This window comes from Berghia stephanieae, chromosome 2 (genome assembly GCF_034508935.2).
Source record: "Berghia stephanieae isolate SIO BIC M18660-M18661 chromosome 2, UCSD_Bste_1.3, whole genome shotgun sequence".
NCBI lineage: Eukaryota > Metazoa > Mollusca > Gastropoda > Nudibranchia > Aeolidiidae > Berghia > Berghia stephanieae.
Window position 1 is genome coordinate 24,350,344 of NC_088361.1, and position 27,500 is coordinate 24,377,843.

Consider the following 27,500-nt stretch of genomic DNA (forward strand, 5'->3'; position numbering starts at 1 on the left):
TTAATACAAGGTGAATTACAATATAATCATAGTAAAAGACCCATTGATTTTTGTCTACACTTTTAGTAAGATTTAATAATTCAGTGTAAATGTGGAAGTATACATTATTATTATTATTATTATTATTATTATTATTATTATTATTATTATTATTATTATTATGATGATGATGATGATGATGATGATGATGATGATGATGATGATGATGATGATGATGATGATGATGATGATGATGACGTCTTGCTGTTGGTCAGGGAACCCATGTAAAGCGCTTTGAGCACGTTTAGTGCCCTATATATAAGCTCATTAAAAAAATACATCCATCCATCCATCCATACATACATCCATACATACCAGCGTCTGCTCCTCAGTTGTTTTTTTAATTTTTTATTTTTTGTTTATATTTTTGTATTTGTTTTGGTTTTGGTAATGAAATTAAGCTATCAGCAATTGTCATCGCTTTACCTTATCCTTTAACCTTGTCATATAATTCATTTCTCTTCTTCTGTATTTTGCTTCTTGCCAGATACGCAGTTGTTATTTATCTGGCAATGGTTAAAGCGATACTTGATGCAATTGATGTTTTCACCCATTCTGACGAAATTGAAAAGGTGAGAATTTTTAGTAGTAGTCTTTCACAGCATTATGGCCCATGGAGCGGAACTTATCTTTTTTGTGTGTTGAATGGACAAAATAAATATAAGAGCTTCAATAAAGAACAAAATACCAAACACGGAACTTGTTTGCCTCAAAGCCAATAACATTAACATCAAAAACATTAATACATCACTAAAATCCAGACAGACAACAGAGAAATATTTGACCTGGTCAATTGTTAAGTGAAGCATTAATGCTTTTATTGTTTTTGTTATTGGCTGAAGAAGGGTTTTGAGTCCGAATCATTCTGTTTGGTATTTTGTTCTTTTTTTCTTTCAAAGCTGTTATATTCATTTTTGTTCATTTATTTTTACAGTCCACTTGTTGAATGCTCTTTGGATAGAGTATTTGTCTATTGCAAAGTACTTTCTGTCAGGTCTAACAGACCCAGCTACCCAATCATTGTTGGAAAGGGGGGGGGGGGGAGAGAAAAAAACAAACTCGTCGGCATTTGGAATCGATACCAGTCGCTTCGTTTGTGAGGCGATTGCCCTACCACTGGAGAATGTTTTAAGAAAGAGTGTTTCTCTGCTTCCATTGAAATGATCACAATATTTATTCAAATAATGATTTGAATTTCTAGACTACTATTTTTGGGGAGGTTTCAAGGAATAATAATCGTCATTTGTGACAGTTTTTAGATTTGTAGATCAAGATATTTCAAAATAATTATCTTTGTACCCCTCTATTAGATTCATTTAACCATTTTATTATGAGGTATTACATTATGGGAAAATGAAAGACAAGATATGAAGTGAGTAGAAAAGTGCCAGAAGACAATAGAGAATAAAATTTTTTTCGCGGCGGTGGTGGGGTTTGAACCTGCGACGTTATTGGTACGACAACTCCGCCTGGCAGGTGAGAGCGTGGCTCTACCGTGTGAGCTATCCACGAACACAAAAATATTCGTTTCAAACCCAAGTCATTTCTAGATCCCTCTCTCACCCACTTCTGGGACGATTCTCTATTGTCTTCTGGCACTTTTCTACTCACTTCATATCTGTTTGTGTTGGGAAAATGAAAGACAGATAATAAACATTGAAAATTTTGTCCTGAAATTTATTTTCAATCTGATTAGAAATTAAGAATAATAGGTACAATATTTAGAGCATGACATTATATGTTGAAAGGAAATATTAACTTTAATCATTAGTCGTTGTTTAGCCACATGATGGCGAGAACCAGATGGTGACAAAATGATTATTTCTGAAAATCTATTTGAAATGGTAATTGTTTTTTGTTAAAGATAGATTTAATTTCATTTTGGAAATAAAATGTATCTCGCACAAAATGTAGACTTTAAGAACCACAAGACCATTGAAGCTGTAAGTTAGCCAAATGTGTAAAACTGCTACGTAAAACTGATATTACGTTATTTTATATCATTGTAAAGGTATGATTTTGGTGACCACTTAAAGTTAGTTTTGAGAGTTTGAGCCAGTTGAGCAAGTGAATCTACACTTGGACGGTATGTCTTTTAGAAAGGCAATGAGCACACCATTTCCTCATTCTTCCAGAGCGGGACGTTAAATTCAAAGGTCCTTTGCGATGAGTTGTCTGGGTCCAACGTCGGACTATCACCTGGCAGCTGCATATCTTGTTCTAACTGTAGAATGCAAGCTGTTTCACAGTCAGGAGACTTTTAAAAAGTTGTAAAACGTCTAGAGCATGATGTTTGCCATTAATAGGCATCATAAAAATAGACTCATTTTTTGGGGGGATCTTAGTTTGATATCCTCTGACTATGATTATGATCGAAAGCCGAATATTCTCCTCCAGAATATTGCAATAGAATCAGTCACCTAATTATTTTAGATTGTCTAAGAGACCAGAGAAACAATAACAAAAAAACAAAAACAAAAAAACAAAAACAAAAAACAAAAAAAACAAAACAAACAAACAAACCCCAAAACAAAACAAAAACTGGTGTAAAGCAGCATCTCCCTTATCCCCTACATTTTTTTTTCACAAAAAATCATGATCACCCGTCATCAATACTACCTAATACTTTCTGTAATTATTGTGGCAACGTCAACTTCCTACTCTGGTCTTGAATTTTATGATATGAAATGTTTGATAATTCATACATGTTGAATACTCCCCAGACAAAAGAATGTGTGATCTCAATGCTAAAGAAATACACAACAGATCTGAAAAGCAAACGGCTTGAGGCGTATTTTGACAGGTTGGAGATTAGAATAGAATTCTATTATTTGAGTATGTCATGGTGTACTAATCGATTATTTATTCTTCTTAAGGGACTATCTCGGGAAAAGACAGATAACCTTAAACCTGGCATCAGCCACAGTGTAGGGCTGCTACATGAGCAATAGGAACTATGTTTCTTGCTCAAAGAAAAAGTGAGGCGCTTACATTGGGGTTCGAAGCTGGGTAGGCTGCTGGCCTATCACAAAGGACTCTCCACTACATCCAATTAGACCCAGATTCCCAATCAATTCTGATTGGACACAGGGATTAGAAAAAAAAAAAGATAAAACAAAACCCCGGATCAAAATTGGTCCTTTTGCTTCAGAACTATCAGGAAGGCCAAACAGTGTAAAGAAAATTGTTCTGAAATTTAGGATTGCTTTAAAAAAAAAAGAGGGTCTGCGCCTTTGGAATAGTAAAGTTCTTTAAATGCATGATAAACATTATGCAATTGTTGAAATGTCAGGGTAGAATTGGTCAACTAAAAACGTTTCTTGAGTATCCTTCATATTTTCCTTTAATCTGTTTCCAGACAGCTTCTCCCCCCCCCCCCCCCCCCTTTCCACTAACAGTGATATGAGAATAAGTAAACTCTCCATTAGGATTTTGATCATTTTGACTTTAAGTTCTCTCTAGCCTTTGGTCCACCCTGATGTGATACCCTATGTAACACATCATAATAGTCCTTCAGAGCCTTTAAGCCCATGGAACTGGAGTTTATCCCAGTTTCTATAGTATGAAACGGAAAATAGCAATTGCTTGCTACCCTTTAACTAGGACATTAGTCTATCGTAAAGTACTTTCCATAAGATTTAATTAGTTGACCAATTATACCCTATTGCAATGGTCTTTTATCTCACATAAGCCATGATAAAATCTTGCGCCTGCAGGTCTTACAGAATAGTGCAGCTAAATTAGTGACAAGACAAAAGAGAATGCGCATTCCCTGCCTATTCTGTATGAGCTGCACTGGCTGCCTGTCAAGGAAAGAATCATTTTAAAGATTGCTCTGTTTTATTTTAAAAGCCTAAATCATGAAGCACCTGACTATATTAAAAGCATGTTAGAAATATACGCACCAAATATGAATTTACGATCCTCGACTGACAAAATGAAGCTTACTCTTAGAAACGATTATAATTATAAATTTTATGGCGGCCATTCCTTTACCCACACTAGGCCCCTTGTGTGGAATGACATGCCCAGAATGGTAAAAGAAGCGAAATCTATTGATAGTTTTAAATCATTGTTAAAGCACTACATTTTTACCATTACATTTTCATGATATTGATAGGATATTACATACACTGCTGCTATTGATATCTTTGTGGTGTACTTTTTATATATGTAACTTTTGTATATTTATTTGTAACATGCATTGAGCATCACACAGTGATGAAAATGCGCGATATACATGCCATGTATTATTATTATTATTATTATTATTATTATTATTATTATTATTATTATTATTATTATTATTATTATTATTATTATTATTATTATTATTATTATTATTATTATTATTATTAATAGACCCAACTACCCAATCACTGGGTTACCACAGGGGTCCGAAAAAATCTCGACTTCATCTGGGATCAATTTCGGTCCCTTTTCTTCTACTTACTGAGCTGTTGGGACCCTATGTTTCACCTGTTAAATTCTTTTGGAACATTGATGAATTTTAGTGAGAGGAGTTTTTGGGGAATCGTAGATTAATCTGAACTTCGTTAATCATAATCATAGTTGAAATTAAAACCAATGACCCACCGATATTTTACGTCCCCAACTCCTGGATCGTAGTCATAAAATTACCCTGTAGATTAACTATTTTAGAATTCTCTTTAATTATTATAAAGATCTGAAAAAGTATGTACTTAATTGTTATATGAATTGTTTTAGCTTCTTGTGTTTTCTAGGTATATTCTTCACCCATAAATAGATAAACGAATAAGATAATTGTGCTTCCACATTATTATTATTGGTGTGAAAATTGCCAGGCCTATTTATGGTTTTTTTTTTTTTTTGGGGGGGGGGGGGGGGGGGTTTCTACACGGTTAAATTATTTATCCCTTAATTCTTTTTAAATTCCAGTTCAAATGTTGAATTCAAGATTGAAATTCCAGACCCACAAGGAAGGTAACTTTATTTTTTATTTTTACAGATTACAGTTAATTGAACATGATGTTAAAATAACACAGTTTTATATATTGTGCTTATAATCCTCGTGCTTTGACTACAGTCAATTAAAACTGATATAATGATAATCAGCAAGATGATTACTTTAAGCTTTATCAGTGTCAAAAGTAGGTACATTTTGTGTCATTAACTTGCTTTATATTTTACTATAATTATCATCCTTTCCTCCTCCTTCTTCTCCCCATCCTCCTCTTTTTTTTCTTGTTCTTGTTCTTGTTCCTTTTGTTGTTGTTGTTGTTGTTGTTGTTGTTGTTGTTGTTGTTGTTGTTGTTATTCTTCTTCTTCTTCTTCTTCTTCTTCGTCTTCTTCTTCTTCTTCTTCTTCTTCTTCTTCTTCTTCTTCTTCTTCTTCTTCTTCTTCTTCTTCTTCTTCTTCTTCTTCTTCTTCTTCTTCTTTTTCTTCTTCTACATAACACAAACACATTGTCACACATATACACACATACACATGCACACACACACATACACACACACACACACACACACACACACACACACACACAAACACGTACAAGTAATAATAAAGTGTCTTGGCCCTACTGTAACACCATGACTAAAATAATAGTTGGCCTAAATGCTGATGTTTTTCTTTGAAAATTAAATACTAATGAACAGAATACTAGTAATAAAGTAGTAGTTTTCAATTGTAAATGCTTATCAACATAATACCCTTTGTTTTACAGTAATAAAGAGGTAATTTTGAAATGTAAATTACTTATCAATATAATGTCTATTGGTTGTGCAGCTATAAAGAGGTTGTGCAAGGGGAAAAGTCCAACTGTTTGAAACATGCAAGCTTGATTTTGTATAACGTGCCAGCGTTGCATCCTGGTCAAACTGCAAGTATTGGATCATTGGCTTTTTCAGAGTCGTTTTTGGATTCTAGGATATTGCATTGTCCAGGTATTTTGCCATGTTCTATCTAGAATAGCAGTATATAGAAATGAATAGTTTGTACAGATGATTTCCCAAACATTTTATTAGCCGGGTTGAAATTTTTTAAAAGTTCAAAAACCCTGCATTTGGAGTGATGTTAAGTTTTGAAGACATTGATTGTTGAGAAGGTAATGTCAAAGCATAATAGATAAATGACCTGCTTTGGTAATTAAATTGTCAAAGCAAGCTGGGAAGGACCGCGCACATGTCATTAAATCATGGAAACACACCCTAGTACATTTTTGTCGAGAATAATCATTTCATTTCATAGGCAAACTGATTTTTAAAAAATCAAATTTAATGAGAATAAATTATAAGACACAATGTGAGTGCTGATTTTGAACACATAGGCTAAGGAAATGAAGTGCTACAATTTTGTTGAGAATCACTTCATCGCAATGATAACCATCTTAAGTATGCACCTGTTTTCCGAAGCAATCATAATAATGATAATATATGGTTTTTATATAGCCCATTACCCCGTATCTCAACAAGCTCAAAGCACTTAAAAGTAGCATGAAAACTTTCACTCAAACATACAACCACTCAAATGTGCAGTATGAAACAAAGCAATATGATAGACACTTAGATAACCACACCTCTCAGACAGTTGTCATAATGAAAACAATGGCAGTGATTGGTAAACATAGTGAACTACACAGGTTATACTATCTACGTTATGTGTCTAAGTAAAATACCTGCTCTTCTTCCACTTGATCAATAGAACCAACACAGAAAACTATGTGTAAACCTAAACTTTTATAATGCGATCGAGAAAATGTGTGAAAAATAGTCACCCATTATGCGGTATAACAACAATAACAATGATCACAGAGGTCAATTTCATTCACGTTAATGTTTATAGACAGCCAACTATGTTTGTCCGACCACGTTTGAAGGCGTGTCACAAATTCCATGTTTCCATGCTTCTTTCCATGTTAAACCTTCAGTTTTTGCGATCCTCTATCAATGGAACCAAATACAAATCACAACAAGCAATATAAAAAATAAACAAACATTGAAAATCACAAGAGTTTGTTCTCTTAAAAGAACATGCTGTGTTTGGCTATTTAATTCTTTGTGTAGACTTTACTCCTAAAGAGATACTTTCAGAACACAGTTAACTGACAAAGACCAGATGCTGCACCACCATTTTTCAAATAAGTGTTTGACCATCTTTCAAGTTGTAACTAGTTGTTGATTTTCTCTGCCCTGATATCTAATATTTCAGACCATCGTCGACAAAGTTGGGATGATCACCTGATATTAACATCCACCATTCCCCGTATTCAAGTTTGGTCTGTAAGTACATTTGCTCTGTGCCATGTCTGGTATTTGCACTTATAATAAGGATTCAGAACTTCTCTTAATCATTTTAACATTTAACCTATTTTTTTCCTCTCTATTCCTCTTCTGGTCTTGAGCTTTGATTCACATTTCCATTTACCTTCCTCATCAATAACTCAGTACCAGAAATGTAAACCTGGTCCATGGTAGACTTAGCTAATAAAAACATACAAGTGATTTGACCTGTGTGGCTATGTGGTCTTGTAATATAACACTCTTCTTCGGGCCGGAAAGTCTAGGGCTTGAGTTGTAAGCGGCGCATAATTGAGTCCTTAGAAAAGGCTCTTTATTAACATTTTCTCATTGGACTCAGGCGAAAAATCAGAACCTGGCCATTAACAGTGTTCTCTCTGTCATAAATAGTTGTGATATCGCTTAACAGGCGTCATGCCTTGTCCTTCATGTTAAGTGTTGCTGCTGGGTAGAGATCCCTTGTAAAGCTCTTTGAGTATGTTAATGGTTATTGTGCTATATAAATGCTGTTTTAAAGTTTTTTACTTTGCTTTATTTAGATGCCAGAACCAGGCAATACAAAGTCCAAAGCCTCCAACAAATCTACATATGACATATGGGGTGAGCAGTTGGTGACACATGACGACGTTGATGTATGTCCAGCGTTTAGTGCCCTGCTGCCTCCTATCAAAAGTAAGCTTTCTATTTCATTGTTTATTTTACATTAACTGTATAACATTTTTGTATTTTACTGTCATGGATTCGGGGACTCTTTTGGTTTTGCACCAGACTGATGATATGTGCGGCTGATTGATAATATGTAAAACCAAGGGTAAAGATTGAGACAGTTGAGTTTTTTTCCCTGACTTTTTATGCCTTCTAAGCAACTTGTACTAAACGAAATAGAAGTTTGGTTCATTATGGCCAGCTGAAATAATGCATTATTTGTCTTTTTGATTTTCATTGTTATTATCACTTTAAGCGTGGTGAATCTTTGAATATGAGCTTCATACATGTTATTATTTTATAGGGAACGTGATCTGATTTAGATCTGATAGAAGCTACTTTTAAAAAAATCCAGTATCTTATCCAATGGGCAGAAAACTTATAGAGATAGAATAATTTCTTAAACCAGAGGTCCAAAGTTTTAGAAAGACTACTTTGCTTTTTCTTATATTTTTGGCTCTTGATTTGTAATTTTTAGTAGTAGTGGATTGGTGTTGATGGCCATGAATACTACATGGAATTAAGCAACATGGAATGTTATCATTGAGAAATCTGGTGACAATTAATCCAAATTTCTTATTCCTTTGGCTAAAAAGTAGTTCTTCAGAGTCATTAGGTCCATGGAGCCGGAGTTTATCCCGGTTTCTATAGCGTGAAACGGACACTAGCATTTGCTTGTTACTCTTTGGATAGGATGCTAGTCTATTGCAAAGTACTTTCCTTTGGCTAGTTCGTGGTTAAAGATTTGTGATTAAGATTTCACACACACTTACATGTCCTCTGCAGATCAGTATAATGTATGGAAATAGAATTTAGAGAAAACTCAAATCAAATCGGCTTTTTGTTTATTAAAATTTAATACATATTCTAATGAATAAGTGAATAACAGGATGAATATCAATCAAATTATTAACATGTTTCGAGAAATTTAGTCTTAGATTGCCAGAGACCAACGTTTATTTATTTGCAGCTCTGATAACCCACAGTAATATGGGATCATTGTTGTAATGGAAACTCGCAAACAATTACAAAATTTTGACCATTACAACAATGTTTAATCAAGCCCATAATTACGTTTGGTTATCAGACCATAATATGTGGACGTCGCTAGAGACTGCACTGTATCTCATTAATTAAAAATCATTGTCGATGACTGAATGGGTGACTAACTAGTGTTAAAGGGTAAAGTACTCTACTCTTTTTCTATTTGGTATTTATGGTGAGAGTCCCAAAACTGAACAACTGCAATATTGGTTTAACTAGGCTATTATAGCATTTTCCTTTTAATTAATTCTGGGTAGCTTGATTTTATTTAATTTGAGAACCCAATTGTATTTATTTTTTGCCCAGTGTAAAATTAATTTTAACTCTGTTGATTTGATTTTCTGTAGTCTGTGAAGGACTATAATGGCGCCCTTGCACCTTTTATGAAATTGGAAAAATTAATAAAACCTCAAGTTGACCCAACTTCCTTGATTTTCAATAGAGTTTAACAAATTGGTGTCCTTTTTAACAGGAATGCAAGTTATATGTTTATTTAGATGAAAATGTTTGCTCGAGAACCAAAATCAAATTCTCGTATCACCACAAACGCACAGAAATTTCTTGTTACTGTTTCTAGCTGTCTTGTTTTTACTGACAATGGCAATTATTTTCTTACTTTTCAGTGACTCTGACAACATGGGAGAAAGGCTTGACCACCAAGAATAACAGATTTGGTGGATTTTCTTTACATAAAGATCACATTAGATCAATCGGCCTATATGATTTTGTGAGTTTTACTGGTTAAATAGAAAAAAAACAACCCCGCAGTTGTGATCTAGTCTTTAGAAGAAGATTGATATTGTACAGTTTCACGCTTTCTTTCTTTCTCTCTTTCTCTTTCACTTTATTTCTATCTCCCGATTTTGAAAGAAATTAAACTAATTAAAAAACTAGCTTTGATGGTTTTATTTTTTCTTAAAATAACCCTCTTTTGTAATGAAGAAATTATGACATATATGGATCTGATATTTGCAACTAACCTCTTTCCACAAATGTATCCCTCTACAATAATATCGTAAAATGATAAAAGAATGTAAAATATTATTCAAACCTCAATAGACACTAATGTTATATGTTATTATTATCTCTGAGCATTTGCATTACAAAATATTAAATTTTTGATATTTTTTAAAATCAGGATTCCATGGAAGAAGTAAGTCTCCTTGTTGTTGAGCTTGAACCTAGTCAAGATGCGCTCGCTTCCATCCCACCTCACTTTTGTATTCCTGTAGATATGGATCCAGAGAACCCACTGCAGATTGCCTTTGTTTTTATTCCTCACAGCAAAGGCCACACAAAATTGTATGGAGAAGTGAGTGTTAATGCTTTAAGATGATGCGATGATGTTTATAACTAAAAAACAGAATGAGGAAGCGATGAACTATCATATTTCATTTCGTTATCCAATAATTCTCTTTCGTCATTTCTACATATTTTGTTGATGAAAGTGATAATGTCAGACAAATGAGAAAGAAGATAGGAGAAAAAGAAAGAAAAAAACGTCATAAAAACAAAAAATCAGCTCTATGAATACCATTTCCTTTGTGTTTTTAGTTCAGATTTGTTTGGCGTTTTTCGAGTCACAACTTAAGAATGTCATTTTGACATCATACCTAATGATTTACAATGTCTAATAAGTATGAACATTTATATAGCACATTTCCATGGATTCAGCATGCTTAAAATGAGATAAAACATGTTTTTGGAGTTGTTTTTTTTGTTTCTTGTACGGTAATTTGTGGTTAAAAGTTATCAATTAATAGTCTATTACTTATCAATATCACAGAACAAAATATGAGTTTTTAGCTTAATAGCCTTTATTTTATGAAAGGCCATATATTTTTTTATTTAAACTTTTAAATTAAAAATAAATAAATAATTATTTGTTCATTATTCAAAAAAAAAAAAGAAAAAAAAAGAATTAATAATTGTAATAATAATAATAATAATAATAATAATAATAATAATAATAATAATAATAATAATAATAATAATAATAATAATAATAATAACAATAATAATAATAATAATAATAATAATAATAATAATAATGATGATAATAATAATAATAAATAATAATAATAATAATAATAATAATAATAATAATAATAATAATAATAATAATAATAATAATAATAATGATAATAATAACAACAACAACAATAATAATAATAATAATAATAATAATATATAATAATAATAATAATAATAATAATAATAATAATAATAATAATAATAATAATATAATATATAATCATCATCATCATCATCATCATCATCATCATAATCATAATCATAATAATAATAATAATAATAATAATAATAATAATAATAATAATAATAATAATAATAATAATAATAATAATAATAATAATAACAACAAAACACAACAACAACAACAACAACAACAACAACAACAACAACAACAACAACAACAACAACAATGATAATGATAATGATAATAGTAATGATAATATTAATAATAATAATAATAATAATAATAATAATAATAATAATAATAATAATTATAATAATAATAATAATAATAATAATAATAATAATAATAATAATAATAATAATAATAATAATAATAATAATAATAATAATAATAAAAAGCTGGAGTTGGAGAGGGGCAGTGTTGAGGTTGTGCTTGTATTTCATCTTGTATTTCATCTTGTTTTAAACAGGTTGCATTTCGTTTGCAGAAATCCCTCTTCCAGCTCGGACATCCCTGCAACTGGTGTATGAAATTCCTGCAAGACAAATTGGACGCGTGTGCCTCATTATCTTTTCTTTTCTTACCTCATCTCACAGATTCTTCCTGCTTGGAAAGAAGATGCTTGTTTACCTGGTGTGGAAAGGCTTACGGACATTGGATACGGGCTGTGGGATATGTAAGTGTCCTCAACCAGTCTTTATATTGAATTTTTGGAGTGATATTTTTAAAATAAGGAATTATTTTTAAAAAGTATTTACAAGTCTGAACACTTATAAAGCCTAATTACATGGTTGCATTTTACAATGCTTCATTTATATTTCCAGTAAGTTGTGTGGAACCAAATTTCAATCTTGCTCATTACAGTGAATTTGATTGCGAAAAGTTTGAAAAACAAAAAGAAAGAAAAAGAAACTTTTTAGAAAATATGTTGCGTTTAAGAGATTCCCAAATCTAGGGACCAGAACTTCCTCTCCAATTTCTTTCAAAGAATATTTTTACAATCAGCCAAACACATTTATATTGAAATTGGGTGGGGTCCTCTGACCTCTCATGGTTGGCGGAGAGGCCACTTTTGCTGTGTCTTCTATCTCATTTATTTTCCATTTCCTTGTTGCTGTCTGTCTTTGTTCTTGATTGAGATTGCTCGTATTATTCCTTGGCCTGGCTAGATTCCTTAGCTGAGAGGGAACCTTTCAAATTTATAGTTCCTTTATTAATTGAGAGATGCCATCTAGTTGTTTTGTACTATCATAGGTTTTGAATATATTGTACTTTGTTGATATTTGATTGTACCCTACATTGACCAAATTCCCTACACCATATCTTGAAGCTTTAAGCTCAAAATGTAGATCGCCAGATTTGCATGCGGACGAACCTTTTTGACATCACGTTTTCAATTCAAGGAATGTTTTTATTTTAAAGATCTTTCCTTCCCCTCCCCCTCCCCATTCCATTCTTCACTAATTTTTCAAATTACTTCTATATTATGTTTGTTTTATTTATTTTTTCAACTTAGCCAAATTTACATGCAAGAAAAATATAAAATTGCTACGAAGAACAATCCAACCAGAAATGAACACTCACTGAAGAAGATGACAAGTGTAATACCAGATCTTAGCAAGTAAGTACTGTTTTTTTGTTTTTGTTTTTGTAAAATATTGTCTCTCTAAGGAATTTATATAGAGAAGTCCATACTAAATCCAGATTTTAAAAGTGTTTTTTGATTATATGTACTTAGACAGAGCTGTACAAGTGAGCTTTTCATGAAGGTAAGGGTGTATATTTATTGGGATTTTTTTTGTCTGTCTGACTGACATTGGATATATGTTGGCAACATGGACTATGTATTATTATTCTTCCTGGTACACAACCCTATGTCATGAGTGTAGATGGTCACAGATAACAAAAGTTTATTTATGAAATCATCTTTATAGAAATTGCGTAAGCCATTGGGGAATAAAATCGGCTGATCTGGGATTACTGGACAATTATCTGTTGAGGCAGAAATAAGAACAGAAGTTTGCCATGTTGTGTACAGTGCTTAAGAGCATCAGAATATGGCCTTTAGGTTTATATCAATATGTTTCTCCTTTTTTATTTTAGATAAGAATATCAAGATATTATGTCGGGTTGGACTGAAATAGAACTTTGATCGAAAACGGTATTTTGAACTTTGTTTTGTTAAAGCCATACTTTAAAGTTCTGATATTCTACTTGACCTCATTGAAATGATATATGGATGATTAAATTGTCATTTTATTTTAGAATTATAACTTTTAACATTAAATTCTTTAGTCCTCTTTCTGATTTAATAAATAGATTATAATGTTACACAAATATATCTCATATTTTCCCCAACCCCATTCAAATTTTCCCACTAAACCAGCTTCTTGGAGCACCTGGAGCGCAGTACAAGGGTCATTGGACAGGGACTGACCCAAGAAATGTTTGACATTTATGGTGACTCGGCCTTTCTTACTTCTAATAGTCCCATTAGAGATGATAATAGGGTGAGGAATTTGAATTTGATTTGTTTCCTTTTTTTTACTGAAGTTTTTTTTTTTTTACCTTTTGGTATATTATTGGTTAAACAAATATATTTAAATTGTCCAATATCAACCGCATTTGCTTAAAACACTTTACAAAGGATCCCAAGCAGCATACAACATATAGGACAAGACACAACGTATGTGAGGGGATATTACACTTTTTTTTTCAGGTAGAGGCAATTTTTTATTTTATGCCTGGGATGGTGACTCATTTGATATAATTTTGTTAGGTTGTATGCGTTTTTATATTATATGTAGATGTATGTGTGTGTGTGTATATATGTGTGTGTATGTGTCTGTGCTTGTTCTTTTTTTTTTTTGCATGGAACCTGTAGTTGTGACATTTGATATTGACAACTTTTTCTGTTTTTAATCACCAGATTGTGGTCACCATCATAGGAGGGGCTCCTGGAAGCGAGAAGAACAGTCTGAGCTCATTGATCACAACCTACAATTCCAATGTCATCAAGTATGTTTTCCATCACATTTTATGTCAATATCAAGTTGGACACATTACGACATTGAAATTGCATTGTTTGAATAGACTCTATAACCACTGAAAAGATAGGAACAAAATTGTTAAAGACACGTTCTGCTTGTACAGGAGTTTGTTCAGGACCCATAATATTCCATTTTTACTTTTATTATTTTTAGTGGAGTTGATAATGAGTTCCCTATATGGCATTATCAATCATGTAGACATCCTTTAATGAAAATGCTTACCCTCTATTGTCTGTAGTCGCAATTTCATCGCAATTTCTACGGTCACCCATGACTAAACCCTACCCAAAATCAATTTCATCGGTCCATATATCACCGTGTTTCAAACTTTTGTTCTCACAAATTCTTGCAATTTTTGACCGAAGAACTATTGGCTCCTTAGAATCTTGACCCTTCAACGATTGGTTGTTTTGACAGCTCATGTGTCAACAGCACTTGTGGGGGAATGTTCCAAGTTCTTGGGCTAAAACAAGAGAAAGCTCTCTCATCAAATTTTGTTTTTTGTTTTCGGAACAAGTCGACGAGAAGAATCAGAGAAGAATCTCAGCATTCTTAGCTGTCTTAATCTACAGAATAATTCAGATGGTATGCCGGGGCTGATTCTTTGAGGCAAAGATAAACAAGGAGTGCAGCTTTGAATTTATTTCTATTAGCTTCTGTTAGTCAATGCAACACGTCGAAAGGGGGAGGGCACTTTCTCTTATTCATTAAAAAAAATAAAAAAATGTAAAGTCAATCGAACTACATGGTTTTGTATTTATTTGTTTAAGTTTCAAATCAGGTAGATCAAACAGGAGGGAATTATAATAATCTAGTCTAGAAAACATAAGATCTGTGACTTTATTTTTTTTTTGATGCTGCTTTCCTTAGATCATAAAATCAGCCCTTTGTGTTTATCTGAAACTTTTTTGTCCGTGAGCAGTCTTCAAAGATTCCCATATTTAAATATTTTTCTATAATTAGATCTTGGATAGCTTTATGGTTTTCTAACTTCTTACAAGCAGGATTTCTGGGAAAGGGGGGGGGGGGGGGGGGGGGGGGGGGGGGTTCGTCTCTTAATTTAAGCCTATTTGCAGCATCTAATTTGTTTAGTTCTTATTAAACATATTTCACTTATTCTAATCAGGCTTTTGAGATCTGCGTATTTATGGTAAGAAAGCTAATTTTCTTCACATATATTTGAAAGGGGGAAAAAAAAAGGGGGGGGGGGGGGGGCAGTATAAAGGACAAAAAGTACAAAGCCAAGCACTGTACCCAAGGTACTCCACACTTCAGATGATACTCAGCTGATATGATATCCTTAGTAATCATTACTTTTTGGGGGCTGTGCGGCAGTGTGGAATGGTCTTTGCTGAGTACCTCAAAGGTTCTGAGCTTGAATCAACACCATGGTGTGAGATCTTAAGCAAGGCAGTTGGCATAGTTGAGGTTTTTTCTGATCCCCTTATCCAGCCAACAGTAATTGGTTGATTGGGAATGTAAGAACAAGCAATTTCTGAGATATGTACAACATTAAAAACATCATGATAAACGCCAGATCGTATCCATTGGCATAATGAATGTGAAGGGACACTTTTCTTTCTAATATCTGATATATTAAGAAATAAAAAAAAACATTATCCTGTGTCATTTTCTTTTACAGCTGGCTTGTCTACAAACAGCCCGATGAGTGTTCTGTAAATGCTACATTTCTTCATCGGTCAATGAATATTGCTATCGAGTCTCAGGGTCAGTGGGAGGATCAGAAAAAGACAAGAGTTATACTCGTTGCTCCAGGGTATGAGATTTACTGATTTTTTTTTATTGGATACCTGCCAATCCTTTCAATTTTATTGAGAAATTCCTGATATTTGGTCGCATTCCTGATAATTTCCAGCTATTTTCTGAGTTTCTATTATTATACTTCATTAATCTAGAAAAATCACCATCAGCACCACCATAATCATCATCATCATCATCATCATCATCATCATCATCATCATCAAAGAGATTATGTAAAAAAAAAAAAGAAGATAACTTGCAATCAGCATAGAGGTATGACAAACCATTGTGTCACATTGCACTGATTTAGTCTCCTCCTTTCGCCCATAGGGAATTGATTTCATGGTAATTCTACTTGCTCTTGTTGTTCAAAGAAAAATGTTCCCCATTTCACGAAAATTTATGAAAACCTCACTGAATAAATTGGAAAGAAGAGAAATATTTGGTTTACCAAAGGGAAAAAAGTGGACAGATTGCGAGTGGGAAGCGAAGTGTCATTATAGTCAATAATAGATACTAGATGATCATGGTAGGAGTAATGTTTTGTGTGATTAGGATGGTGATGATGATGATGACAATGGTTGTAATATTGAGTGATGATGATGATGATGATGATGATGATGATGATGATGATGATGATGATGATGATGATGATGATGATGATGATGAATAATGACAATGCAGTGCTGTTGATGGTAGTGGTGCTAATTTGATGATAATGATGATGACGACGACGATGATGACAGTGATGACAATATTGATGAAAGCACGAGTTATTGAATCCAATGTACTTTGCAGTACAAGGTTGATATTTTGACATAATATCTTTGTTTCATTTATGCTTTGTCATCTGTTTTCAGATTTTGTGACACTAGTGATGTGATCAGAATTCTTTTTGCACATCCTGATCGCAGAATCAGTTCCCACTTTAGGATTGGTGCTATAACCATCTGCATAGACCCTCGCAATTTCTATATGGAGAACAAGTAAGTCTTATGAAGATAATAAAGGAAAAAGTGATTGATATTCATAGTTATTTGAACTTTTTGATTTCAGTTTACAAATAATTGATTTTACAGTAAAAGCGCATGTTTAGTCATTTAAACTAAAAAAAAAAAATAGAGAAGAATAGAAATTAACTTTGTACTACTAACTGCTGGATTCAAATCTATTGGTTGTGCTGAGTGTCATACGGCCTGACCACAAAGCAGTAATTTTTAAATCCACAGGAAAAGTTTGTTTTAAGAAATGATGATTTTTATTTTAAAGAAAGAAATTCTTTGAACAGGATTTTATTTGATTTATTTTTGTTTATTTCTTTTATTTAAATTTTATTTGATATTTAATTTAGTATTTAATTAATTAATTAATTTATCTATTTCTTTATTTATCTATTTATTTATTTATTTATTTATGTATACTGTCAAGTTACTATAATTCACCAATGGGCACATATGTTTTCATTTGAATTAACCTATTCATCTGACTGTATGTTGCTGATGAGTATATAACTAAACTTAGATTAAGGGTTCATGAAAAAGTTCTTGATCATCAAAGTTTAAGAAAATGGGGAATCAAATGCTCAGTTGTAAAAATCTTTTTATGTTGATTTTTTTGTTTATAGCAGTCATATATCAATCAGATTATGATAATAGATAATGAAAGTTAAAAAAAAAAAGTAATCAAAGTGTGGTTTTAGTGTAAATTTGCAAAAATGTTTCCCAAAACATTATTCTCTGTTTTCTCCCGAGATGCTTTTTCCCTTTCCCCTCCAAAACTATGACTTTCAATATCAACCTATGATAAATCAAGGAAGTAGTGTCAGGACTGGTCACATCTCTTAAATGTGAGGCTTTAAAAGACAACTCTGACACGAACAGCACTGTTTAGTTTACAGATGCTGCAGTCACTGGCGGTCGGTCAATAGAGCGAAGTTGTTTTGTGCCGCCCTATATTTTCCGTAGATTAGCATGTCAACCAAACAAAAAACTTCAATCTTAAAATTTTGATAAAATTAAAAATTTAGCACATACTGCTTTTTGTTTTGAATTTAATATTTGATGACTCGTGCGTCGCTCCGCGAAGGTGGCGTCAACTCGGCACGTTTCATCTTTCCCCCGTTGCCTGCGCGGGTGACAATGAGCGGAGGGTGTGGTGTGGTGGGGAAGTTTTCTTTGTTTATATGAGCCAGTCTTCGTTTGGCCGTCCTGTCCTTATCCTATACTCTGTTGTACCTTGAAGAAAGTTAGTTACCACTCCCCAATCTCCCTCCACCCTCCCTCCCCAACTAACTATTGTCTTTCACTGCTAAAATAATTAGGCCAAGACGGCCAATCCAGCGATGCACGCCTTGAGGTCCTACTTGGGATAAATTAAAACCATATCAGTTTTATCACTGAAAGAAGAGGCTTTGCTTCACTTAGATATACGGATGAAGAGAATGGCAATAAATATATTTTTATCATTGTTGGTTTTGCTTAAATATATATTAAATATCAAAAAGAACAGTAAACAAAGTATGCACCGAGAAGAGCCCCATGGTACTATAAATAAAAATCCCTGACCCCACGGAGTCCTTCATCCCCGCACACTCCCAACGATCCCTACTCAACTTGTATTGTGTGCATTGTCTAATAATAGTATAATTATAAAGATGTCGCTGATTGTGTGTTAAGTTAACAAGTGCTTTGCGTTTGGAATTTAATGTGGATTTTTAAATTCAATTATTCTAAAGATGTGTGTCATACCGTTAGTATTCAGAGAAAATGTATTATCGCTGTTGTCATTGTTTATGAAACCTACCTGTTTTTATCTTGAATCATTTTATTTTAAAAGTTATTTCTGTAATTTGTAACCAATCATGAATCATGTTGATTTTTAAATTGATAATCAATTCCGACACTTATCCCCTCAAGAGAAAATAGTGGTGAAAGATTTAGGTCCACACAAACCAGTGAATTTTAACTTAGTTTCTAACACACCGAGGAGACAGCGCCGATTTAATAATGGTTATTTTTAAAATGTTGAATGGCTTACTGCCAGTGAAAGCCGTAAAACGCTTCATTGTTTTTGTTGCTTGATTTTTGGTGATGTATGCTATAACGGACAACAGGAGGATTCAGTGATATTGCGCACATCTCTCAGGCTCTGAAGAAACATTCTGAATCAAATAGCCATGTCACAGATGCTGTTAATTATAAACTTTTCAACGTTGTAGATATAAGAAATCAGTTGGAAACAGGATATGCTGCGTCTGTGAGTCGTTATAATGAACAGATGAAAGTTAACAGACAAGTTTTGTCCAAGATAATTGATGCTCTTTTGTGAGTACGTCTCGTTAATATTCTAACACACACACATACACGCACACGCAAATACACGCACATATGCAAACAATTGCAATACCCCCCTCCACACACACACACACATACACACACACACACACACACACACATACAAAGTAGGTCAAATTAAGTTAAATTAACTAGACCAATAAAGTTTGATTCTGTATTTCGAATTTGTGCCGCCTTAAATACAATGTGACCAACCGCCCCTGGCTGCAGTATCTTTTGTGCATTCAAAAGATTGAAAAATTCAAACCTCGCGTCATTACCATATATCTATTACTTAATCATTCATTCTGATCTATGGTAAGACATAGGGGTTCTCTTCTGCTGAACCTGGTTTGAGCCACTCTCCTTGTATAGGACCATGGCACTTTTGCATCTTTCACCTCTCTTTTATCCGATCATCTCCATCTCTTTTGGTCTCGTACCAGATAGCACTGCATTAACTATGTTTCATATGTGGAATTTTTCTTTTATTTAAAATCGTGCGGCTGTATTGACTTGTAGATTTAAACTCATAAGCCATTGCACGTTTACAGTCATCTCAGATGCATTTAATTTGAGTCAAAGTTTGTAAAAGAGATGGTGATAGTGGTAGTGATAATGGTTATGGTGGTGGTGGTAACGGTGATGATTGGGGTAGTAGTGATGATGGTAATATTGTTATTGTTATTATTATTGTTGTTGTTGTTGTTGTTGTTGTTGTTGTTGTTCTTCTTCTTCTTCTTCTTCTTCTTCTTCTTCTTCTTCTTCTTCTTCTTCTTCTTCTTCTTCTTCTTCTTCTTCTTCTTCTTCTTCTTCTTCTTCTTCTTCTTCTTCTTCTTCTTATTATTATTCTTATTCTTATTCTTATCATTATCATTATTATTATTACTATTATTATTATTATTGTAACTATTGATGGTATTACGATTGTTGTATTTTTGTGTGGTGTATCAGTTTATTTTTTGGTTCCATTTACCATTTTTTGTTTATTTTTTTTTTATTGGCGAAAGCCTAAGATTGAATAAACGTTGAAACTTTGAACTTTGTAAATTATCAGCCCAAAGATTCCATATTAGCTGTTCCTTCATTGTTTCCTTCTAAAACTCTAAATTTCTATTCTCGCATTAGTTATTGTTTGCAGAGTTTTCTGAATACAAATAGAATGCCTACACTATTTTTTTATATACAGGATGACTCTTCCTATGCTGAAAGCACAGTGTGCCCAAGGTTGGGTTAATAACATTGTCTTTACATCTGAGACTCTAAACCCGGTAATTATAAACATTTCTATTCTTTTTCTTTCTTTTTTTTTTCCCTCTTCCAAATAACAATATACCTTTATTGTAAAACGTACAATATGCAATTGATTACCATTAATTATGTACGATTGATTTGCATAATGATTATTAAATGATATAATCCTTTTCCACTTCTAAAAATAAAGATACAAACTCAATGACATTAGAGAAAAATGAAAGATGTCTCTTCATTTTAGCAGATTCTTTGTTTCATGGGTAAAATGCTGTTGAAAATATAATCGCAACCAAAGTGTTTGATTCTTATAATAAAGTTGTGAAACATTTAATGAATTTAATTATTATTATTATTTTTTATATTGTGGAATCTAGTTTACCAATTGTTAGTAGGGTATCTATATATTTTCAATGTAAAAAATGTTGTCTTCTCAGAGTGACCTATTGGATGATGTCCAGAGTCTCGTTCGCACAATCAACTCTGACGTAGCACTGCTCAAAGCGGAGAAAGGGGAGGTGAAGAGGTATGATTACATTTTTTTTCTTCTTTCTTTGTGTTCAAATTTTAACTCTCCTCATTTACATTACTTTATCGTTGCTGGGCTATCGTAGTTTAAGATTATGCTCATTGTTTGATTCTATAATCTTTGATAAAAAATGTGGTTTAATTGTAAATCTATAATTTTTTGACTATCCCATTTCGTTACTGAAATGAACTAAATTTGTTGCCATCGCCATAAAACCCTTAAAAACCAAAAAAAAAACCCAAAAAAAACATAAGCAAAAAACTCAGATTGCTTAGTCGCATTTAAAAGAAGTTTCAATGTTAATCTTGAAAATATGATTGGCCTAATATTTTACTATGGGTGGTACAAAGTTGAGTTCTTGGGAAAGGCCCTTAACTCACATTTACTCACAATTATAAGGTGTGAATTGTAACAGTGGTGTAGTTTTTGAAAATAGTGTCTAACAGGCGTCATGTCTCGTTCTACATGTTCAGTGTTGCTGTTGGCTTAGAACGCACTGGAAAAGACTGATCGCAGTTAGGGAATACTGTGCTTGTTGGGGTTTTTTTTTTGGTTATATTTTTGAAAAAAGAAATGTGTAAAACAAGAGAAAAAAAGTGATAAATCTAAATAGCAAAAGTTTTATGGAGCAAATGACAACATCTCAATACCCATCGTATAGGAATGGATATTTGTGAAGAACAATGGTTGTTTTTTGGCAAGAACAATGGTTAATTATCGTCCTGTATCAAATTTACCTTTTTTGTCAAAACTTTTGGAGAAGGTAGTTCTTACGCAATTAACATCTCATCTTAAGAACAACAGTTTGGAACAACCCTTTCAGTCAGCCTACAAACATCAACACAGTACTGAAACGGCGCTTCTTAAAATCTTTAATGACTTGTTATGTAATGCTGATGCTAACAATATCAATGTATTATGCCTTTTAGATCTTTCAGCTGCCTTTGACACCATTGACCATGACATTTTGTTAAGAAGACTAGAAAATACGTTCGGCATAAAAGGAATTGCCCTTAAATGGTTTACATCATATTTACAGGATCGATGGCAGACTGTCGTGGTGAATGGTGTTCAGTCAGAACAAGTTTTACTAAATTTTGGAGTGCCACAAGGCTCTGTTCTTGGCCCTGTCCTTTTTACTGTATATATGCAGCCCCTTTCTAGTGTGATATCCAGATTCAATCTGAGATCATTTTTATGCAGATGATACGCAAATATATGATTCAGCACTCCTTAGTAATTTACAGTTCTTAATACAACGAATTACGAGCTGTTTTAATGAGATTAAATCTTGGATGTACCACAATAAGTTAAAATAAAATGATAGTAAAACTGAGATTTTAATGTGTGGAAGGCCGAGTATCCTTAAACAGGCAAATAAATCACCTATTACTCTCGGAAGTAGCACAATAGAATTTTCAAATAAAGCAAAAAACCTTGGCGTCATCATTGATAAAGATCTTTCCATGACAAGCCACGTGAATAACACCATACAATCTATGTACATAGAAATGAAAAAAATAAGCAAAATTCGTAATTTAATACCGAAGCATATAACAGAACTTTTAATTAATTCCCTGGTTTTATCTAAATTGGACTATTGTAACTCCCTTTGGGCGAATTTAGCTAAAGACAAAATTAGCAAACTTCAGGTTGCTCAAAATAACGCAGCCAGGCTCATTGTACGCAATAACAAAAAATACCCGTCAGCAACTCTTCTTCTCCGTGAGTTACATTGGCTTCCTGTTGAAAAAAGAGTTGCCTATAAGATTTGTACTGTTGTCTACAAATCCCTGAGCGCGAACAGTCCCTCCTATATTAAAGACCTTCTAAACATATATGTCCCCAATAGAAACTTGAGGTCAAGCAGTGACCAATCAATCCTTGTCAAACCTAAGCCATTGCGTAAAATAGGTGAACAGTCTTTTCAATTTTCGGCCCCCCATCTTTGGAACTCTCTCCCGTCACACGTGAGATGCTCGGATTCGTTGACACCGTTCAAATCTCGCTTAAAGTTTTATCTTTTTACGTCATAATGTTGCAATATTATTTTCATATTTTGTTGTTGTTAAATTGAATTCGTATCACGTTTCCTTCACACTTGTCTCACTGTAATATGTTTTGTTTTATATCACTGTAAAGCGCTTAGAGCCTGTGACAATGGGGTAAAGTGCTATATAAATGCCATTTCTTCTTATTATTATTATTAATTGTTTATTCGCTTTTTTATTATTTCATTTTCTTATTATGTACTCCTATTATATGTAACACAAACTGAAATCCTCTGGGATATGAAAAAAAATCGAATATTTTGGCCTGATATCTTTGAGGTCACAGATATTCGAGTTATTAAATGAATTAAATGACAACTTTTATATCATCAAAACAGGAGCACAGACTTGGATCTCATTATGTCTGAGACTGCTTACCAAGATCTTGAGAAAACTAAAGCCAGGCTACTTCTCAAACCTTTTTGGTAAAGCTCAACATTTATTGGTGGTTTTGATAACTCATTCTGACTGAGTCAGTTGCTTTATATAAATATAGAAGGTTTCATTACATTTTTAGTTCTCAGATAATTAAAAAAAATATATATTTATTATAGTCAAGTTTTATAACATTGAGATAATTTTTTAGAATATTTATCATATTTAAGTATTCCGACTTCTAATATTTCATTATATTTAATATAGCTAAATAATAGAGGTGCGTAGCTGAAGTTAGCATTTAAAAAAATTGTAGACAGCGGTTTTAGATTTGCTGCATTCCGGTACTTTATTAGTTCAATTTTTTAATTCAAAGGTATATTTTTTGGCAATTGCCAATATAACTCATGCGTAAATATACTGTTCCAATCTACAAATCAATTTTTAAAAATCAATAGTAAAGCAAAGCAAACAACAACAATAATAATAATAATAATAATAATAATAATAATAATAATAATAATAATAATAATAATAATAATAATAATAATAATAATAATAATAATAATAATAATAATAATAATATAGCAACAGATACAACTCAAATAATTCACATTTCATGAATCATCATAAAATACAACATGACGATGATGATTTTTTGCACTGTACTTAAAGCTTTGTTTACATAAGATTTATATAATCATGAAGGATTCTTACAGCAAAAGTAATATTACCACTACTACTACCACTAGTACTACTACTACTACCACCACTACTACTACTACTACTACTACCACTACTACTACTACTACTACTACTACTACTACTACTACTACTACTACTACTACTACTACTACTACGACTACTACTACTACCACTACCACTGCTATCACTACCATCCATAATTAAGAAATATCTACTTTAACTAGGGAGATGAGAAGGAGACTGGTGAATTGAATGTTTTTGTATTTTAAAAATAATCTTTTAACTCTTGCCATTGTTGTGAATTATGAAAGAAACCATGAATCTGTATACATCATGCATTTAGTGATGTTTTGTAATGTAAGCCAGTTTAACTGTGAGGAAAACAACATTTGTTGTTTGCCTATATTTTGCTGGATTATTTAAAAAAAACAAAATTATTTTCTCTATCTCAGGCAAGAAGGCCATCCACACTGTTTGCCCTGCCACCCCAGGATGAAGGATGTGGTATTGAAATTCACTCATCCACTGGAGAAACACCTTCTGCTCATCAAGCTTCGGGGTAAAGTGATTTTTAAAAAAAATTTAAAAGGAAAAAAGAAAGGAAGAGGTGTCTCTTTGTTGTGAGAAAAATGGGGACAAGAATTAGTGTTGAAAAAAACCCCTGAAAAGCTATGTATCATACAGTGCCAGACAAAGCAGATAGAGTCGTTTCTTCCCTTACCAACTATTAGTCCTGACTCACGAAATAGACAACACACGGGAGTATTTGTTTTGTTATGCCTTTAATTGAATTACTTTAATTGTCATAACCCAATTACATCATCTATGAAGATTGCTTCCGCCACTACGAACTGTCAAAATAACAAGTTGTAGCGAACACTCACTCAAATTGACAATTTTGTTCAGGTAAGATTAAAATGTTTCTTGTCTTACAGGTTGCACATCATCCACCCTTATTAACAAATAACCCAAGTGTAACTCTTCTAACAGTAGAAATACAATGAGTGACTTAAAACTGCCTCCTGGGATCTAAATTTAGGCATTACTAGTGTCAAGATGGTGTTGAATCTCCCTTTTGCCCTGAAAACAGGTTGGTCAGTGAGGGAAAGGGCATTTTCACATGTCTCTTCCCTTACCGACCAAACACCTTAAATGGGTCTTTAAAATGGGTGCCAACAATGTTTTGTGTTGTTTTTTTTTTTCATTTCCTAGACCTAGATGTGTAGATAGTTGCTAAACAGTTTGTCCCTTAATATTGACTGCTAATAGGAAGGCAGAAAAAGAGGCTACAAAGAAGACTGAGCAGGAAGGAAAACGTCAGGAGAGGGAAAAAATATAGCAGAGAGATTGGCTCTGAAGCAGACGGTAAGGTAGAGGGATGGGCAAAAAGAGAAAGTAATTGTCCATGGCGAAATTGTGTCACAGAATCAGATAGAGTTTGTTGTGGATGATGATTCATCATTACAATCAGATTGCTTCAGCAATAGAGAATACAATGCCGGATCAATTATGGCCGGTACAAGCGCTGATTGCGTTAAAAAAACATTACTCAGGCAGCCAGTCTGATGCTATTGAAGCCCTTGACAAGGAAGGGCTCAATGAGTATTTGTTTCAGTGTGATGTTTGTTTAAAAAAATAAATCTGCATGTCATGTATTGTCCTCATCATGTTATTATGTTAGTGTTTCCTTGTCAGGTAGAAATTGTAAAGCGCCTCGAGCGAGAACTTTAAGCTGATTTATTTATTTATTTATTTTTTTTTTTGTAATGCATAAATGATACAGTCTTATTTACTGTATACTTACGATGATATTTACAGCCTTTCTTGTTATTCATATAAGCTTTATATCAAATTGTAGTGCATCAAAATAATGTTCTGTCATTGGTCAGACCGGGTGGTCGGTAAGGGATTGGGCTTTGGTTGGTAGGGAAAGATGGAGACAAGTGTGGTCAGTAGGGGAAAATATATATATCACATATCTAACAACACTAAAACATGGATAATATTTCTTGCTGGGAAAAAAATCAATTAACACCCCAAACCTACCACCATGTCTTCAGATTTTGTGACATTGCTCTTTGAAAACAGTATTATTTATGATGCTTATTTTGGACAAATTATTTCCCTTGTGATTGTAAGGGGTGACAAGGCTCTTAGCGGATGGTAAGGGATGGAACGACTTTAGTGAGATAAGGGGGGAAAAATGACTTGGGATTGAACCTCCAATATTGGGATTCCTGGCAAATATGCTATCATTATGTTACAATCAATCAAGAATTGCGTTGACTTAGTATTATTCACAACCCTAATCAAATTTTGATTTGCTTGGCATGCTTTTTATGTTTAAAATATATTGTGTCACTTATAAAGTTGTCTCTTGCTAAGAGCTCCCTGACAAGGTCCAATGAACTGATGTGAAAGAGTTGATTCTAGCAGTGTATCTCTTTGAGAGCACGGTTTCAGCATGATTTCACCCAATTGCATGATTTATCGAATCATGTATGGCAGTGCAATTTGACTAATGTTTCGGTTAAAACTGAGCACAAGACTAGTTCAGCTGTGCCATTCACACATTCATTAATATAGATAGCTATGCTACCTAATCACCATTTAAGGGAGTAGTTTTTATACAAAACAATTCCAGAATCTGAACTGTGTGTCCCATTTGTAACCCTGGACAAGCCTTAAGTAGCCAGCTTGAATTACTGTCAAATTATAATTTCTCCCAGTCCATCTCAATCCAGAAAGCATTAACTGCTTTGCGATTTTTACTATTGAAGTTTGAATAAATAACAATGAAAATATAAAATATAAACTTCAATTTAATTCAAAGACAAGTTATCTGGATGTGTTCGGTTTCCCCTTTGGCAACACAACACAATATATAAGACTGTGAGATTAGAGGATGACGTTGTCAATTCAAGCAAACAAAACGAAAAGTTCATCATCATCATCATCATCATCATCATCATCATCATCATCATCATCATCATCATCATCATCATCATCATCATCATCATCATCATCCTTTTAAAGAATTTAATTGTCCATTTCTTTCCATTTTGCCAGGTATCCGTGCAAATTATAACAGTTGTCCATTTAGTGGAAACATCTACTTTGTGAGAGGATTCGTAACATTCACAAGTGAGTTTTATCATTT

General features: G+C 33.0%; 1 protein-coding gene across 1 annotated transcript in view; it reads left to right on the plus strand.

Moving 5' to 3' along the window:
- The window catches only part of LOC144964543 (dynein axonemal assembly factor 9-like), a 75,702-nt gene that overhangs the window by 41,972 nt on the left and 6,230 nt on the right, over positions 1–27,500 (plus strand). Inside the window, exons 15-34 of the mRNA XM_078898961.1 lie at positions 1–10; positions 527–611; positions 2,763–2,842; positions 4,960–5,004; positions 5,809–5,966; positions 7,231–7,301; positions 7,859–7,991; positions 9,692–9,795; positions 10,207–10,380; positions 11,883–11,962; positions 12,803–12,907; positions 13,673–13,796; positions 14,216–14,304; positions 15,979–16,113; positions 16,958–17,083; positions 20,619–20,700; positions 21,118–21,206; positions 23,599–23,685; positions 24,793–24,899; positions 27,410–27,484. The exon at positions 1–10 is cut by the window's left edge and continues 39 nt beyond it. Coding sequence (XP_078755087.1) covers positions 1–10; positions 527–611; positions 2,763–2,842; positions 4,960–5,004; positions 5,809–5,966; positions 7,231–7,301; positions 7,859–7,991; positions 9,692–9,795; positions 10,207–10,380; positions 11,883–11,962; positions 12,803–12,907; positions 13,673–13,796; positions 14,216–14,304; positions 15,979–16,113; positions 16,958–17,083; positions 20,619–20,700; positions 21,118–21,206; positions 23,599–23,685; positions 24,793–24,899; positions 27,410–27,484 — 1,959 coding nt within the window. The remainder of the gene's footprint in view (positions 11–526; positions 612–2,762; positions 2,843–4,959; positions 5,005–5,808; positions 5,967–7,230; positions 7,302–7,858; positions 7,992–9,691; positions 9,796–10,206; positions 10,381–11,882; positions 11,963–12,802; positions 12,908–13,672; positions 13,797–14,215; positions 14,305–15,978; positions 16,114–16,957; positions 17,084–20,618; positions 20,701–21,117; positions 21,207–23,598; positions 23,686–24,792; positions 24,900–27,409; positions 27,485–27,500) is intronic.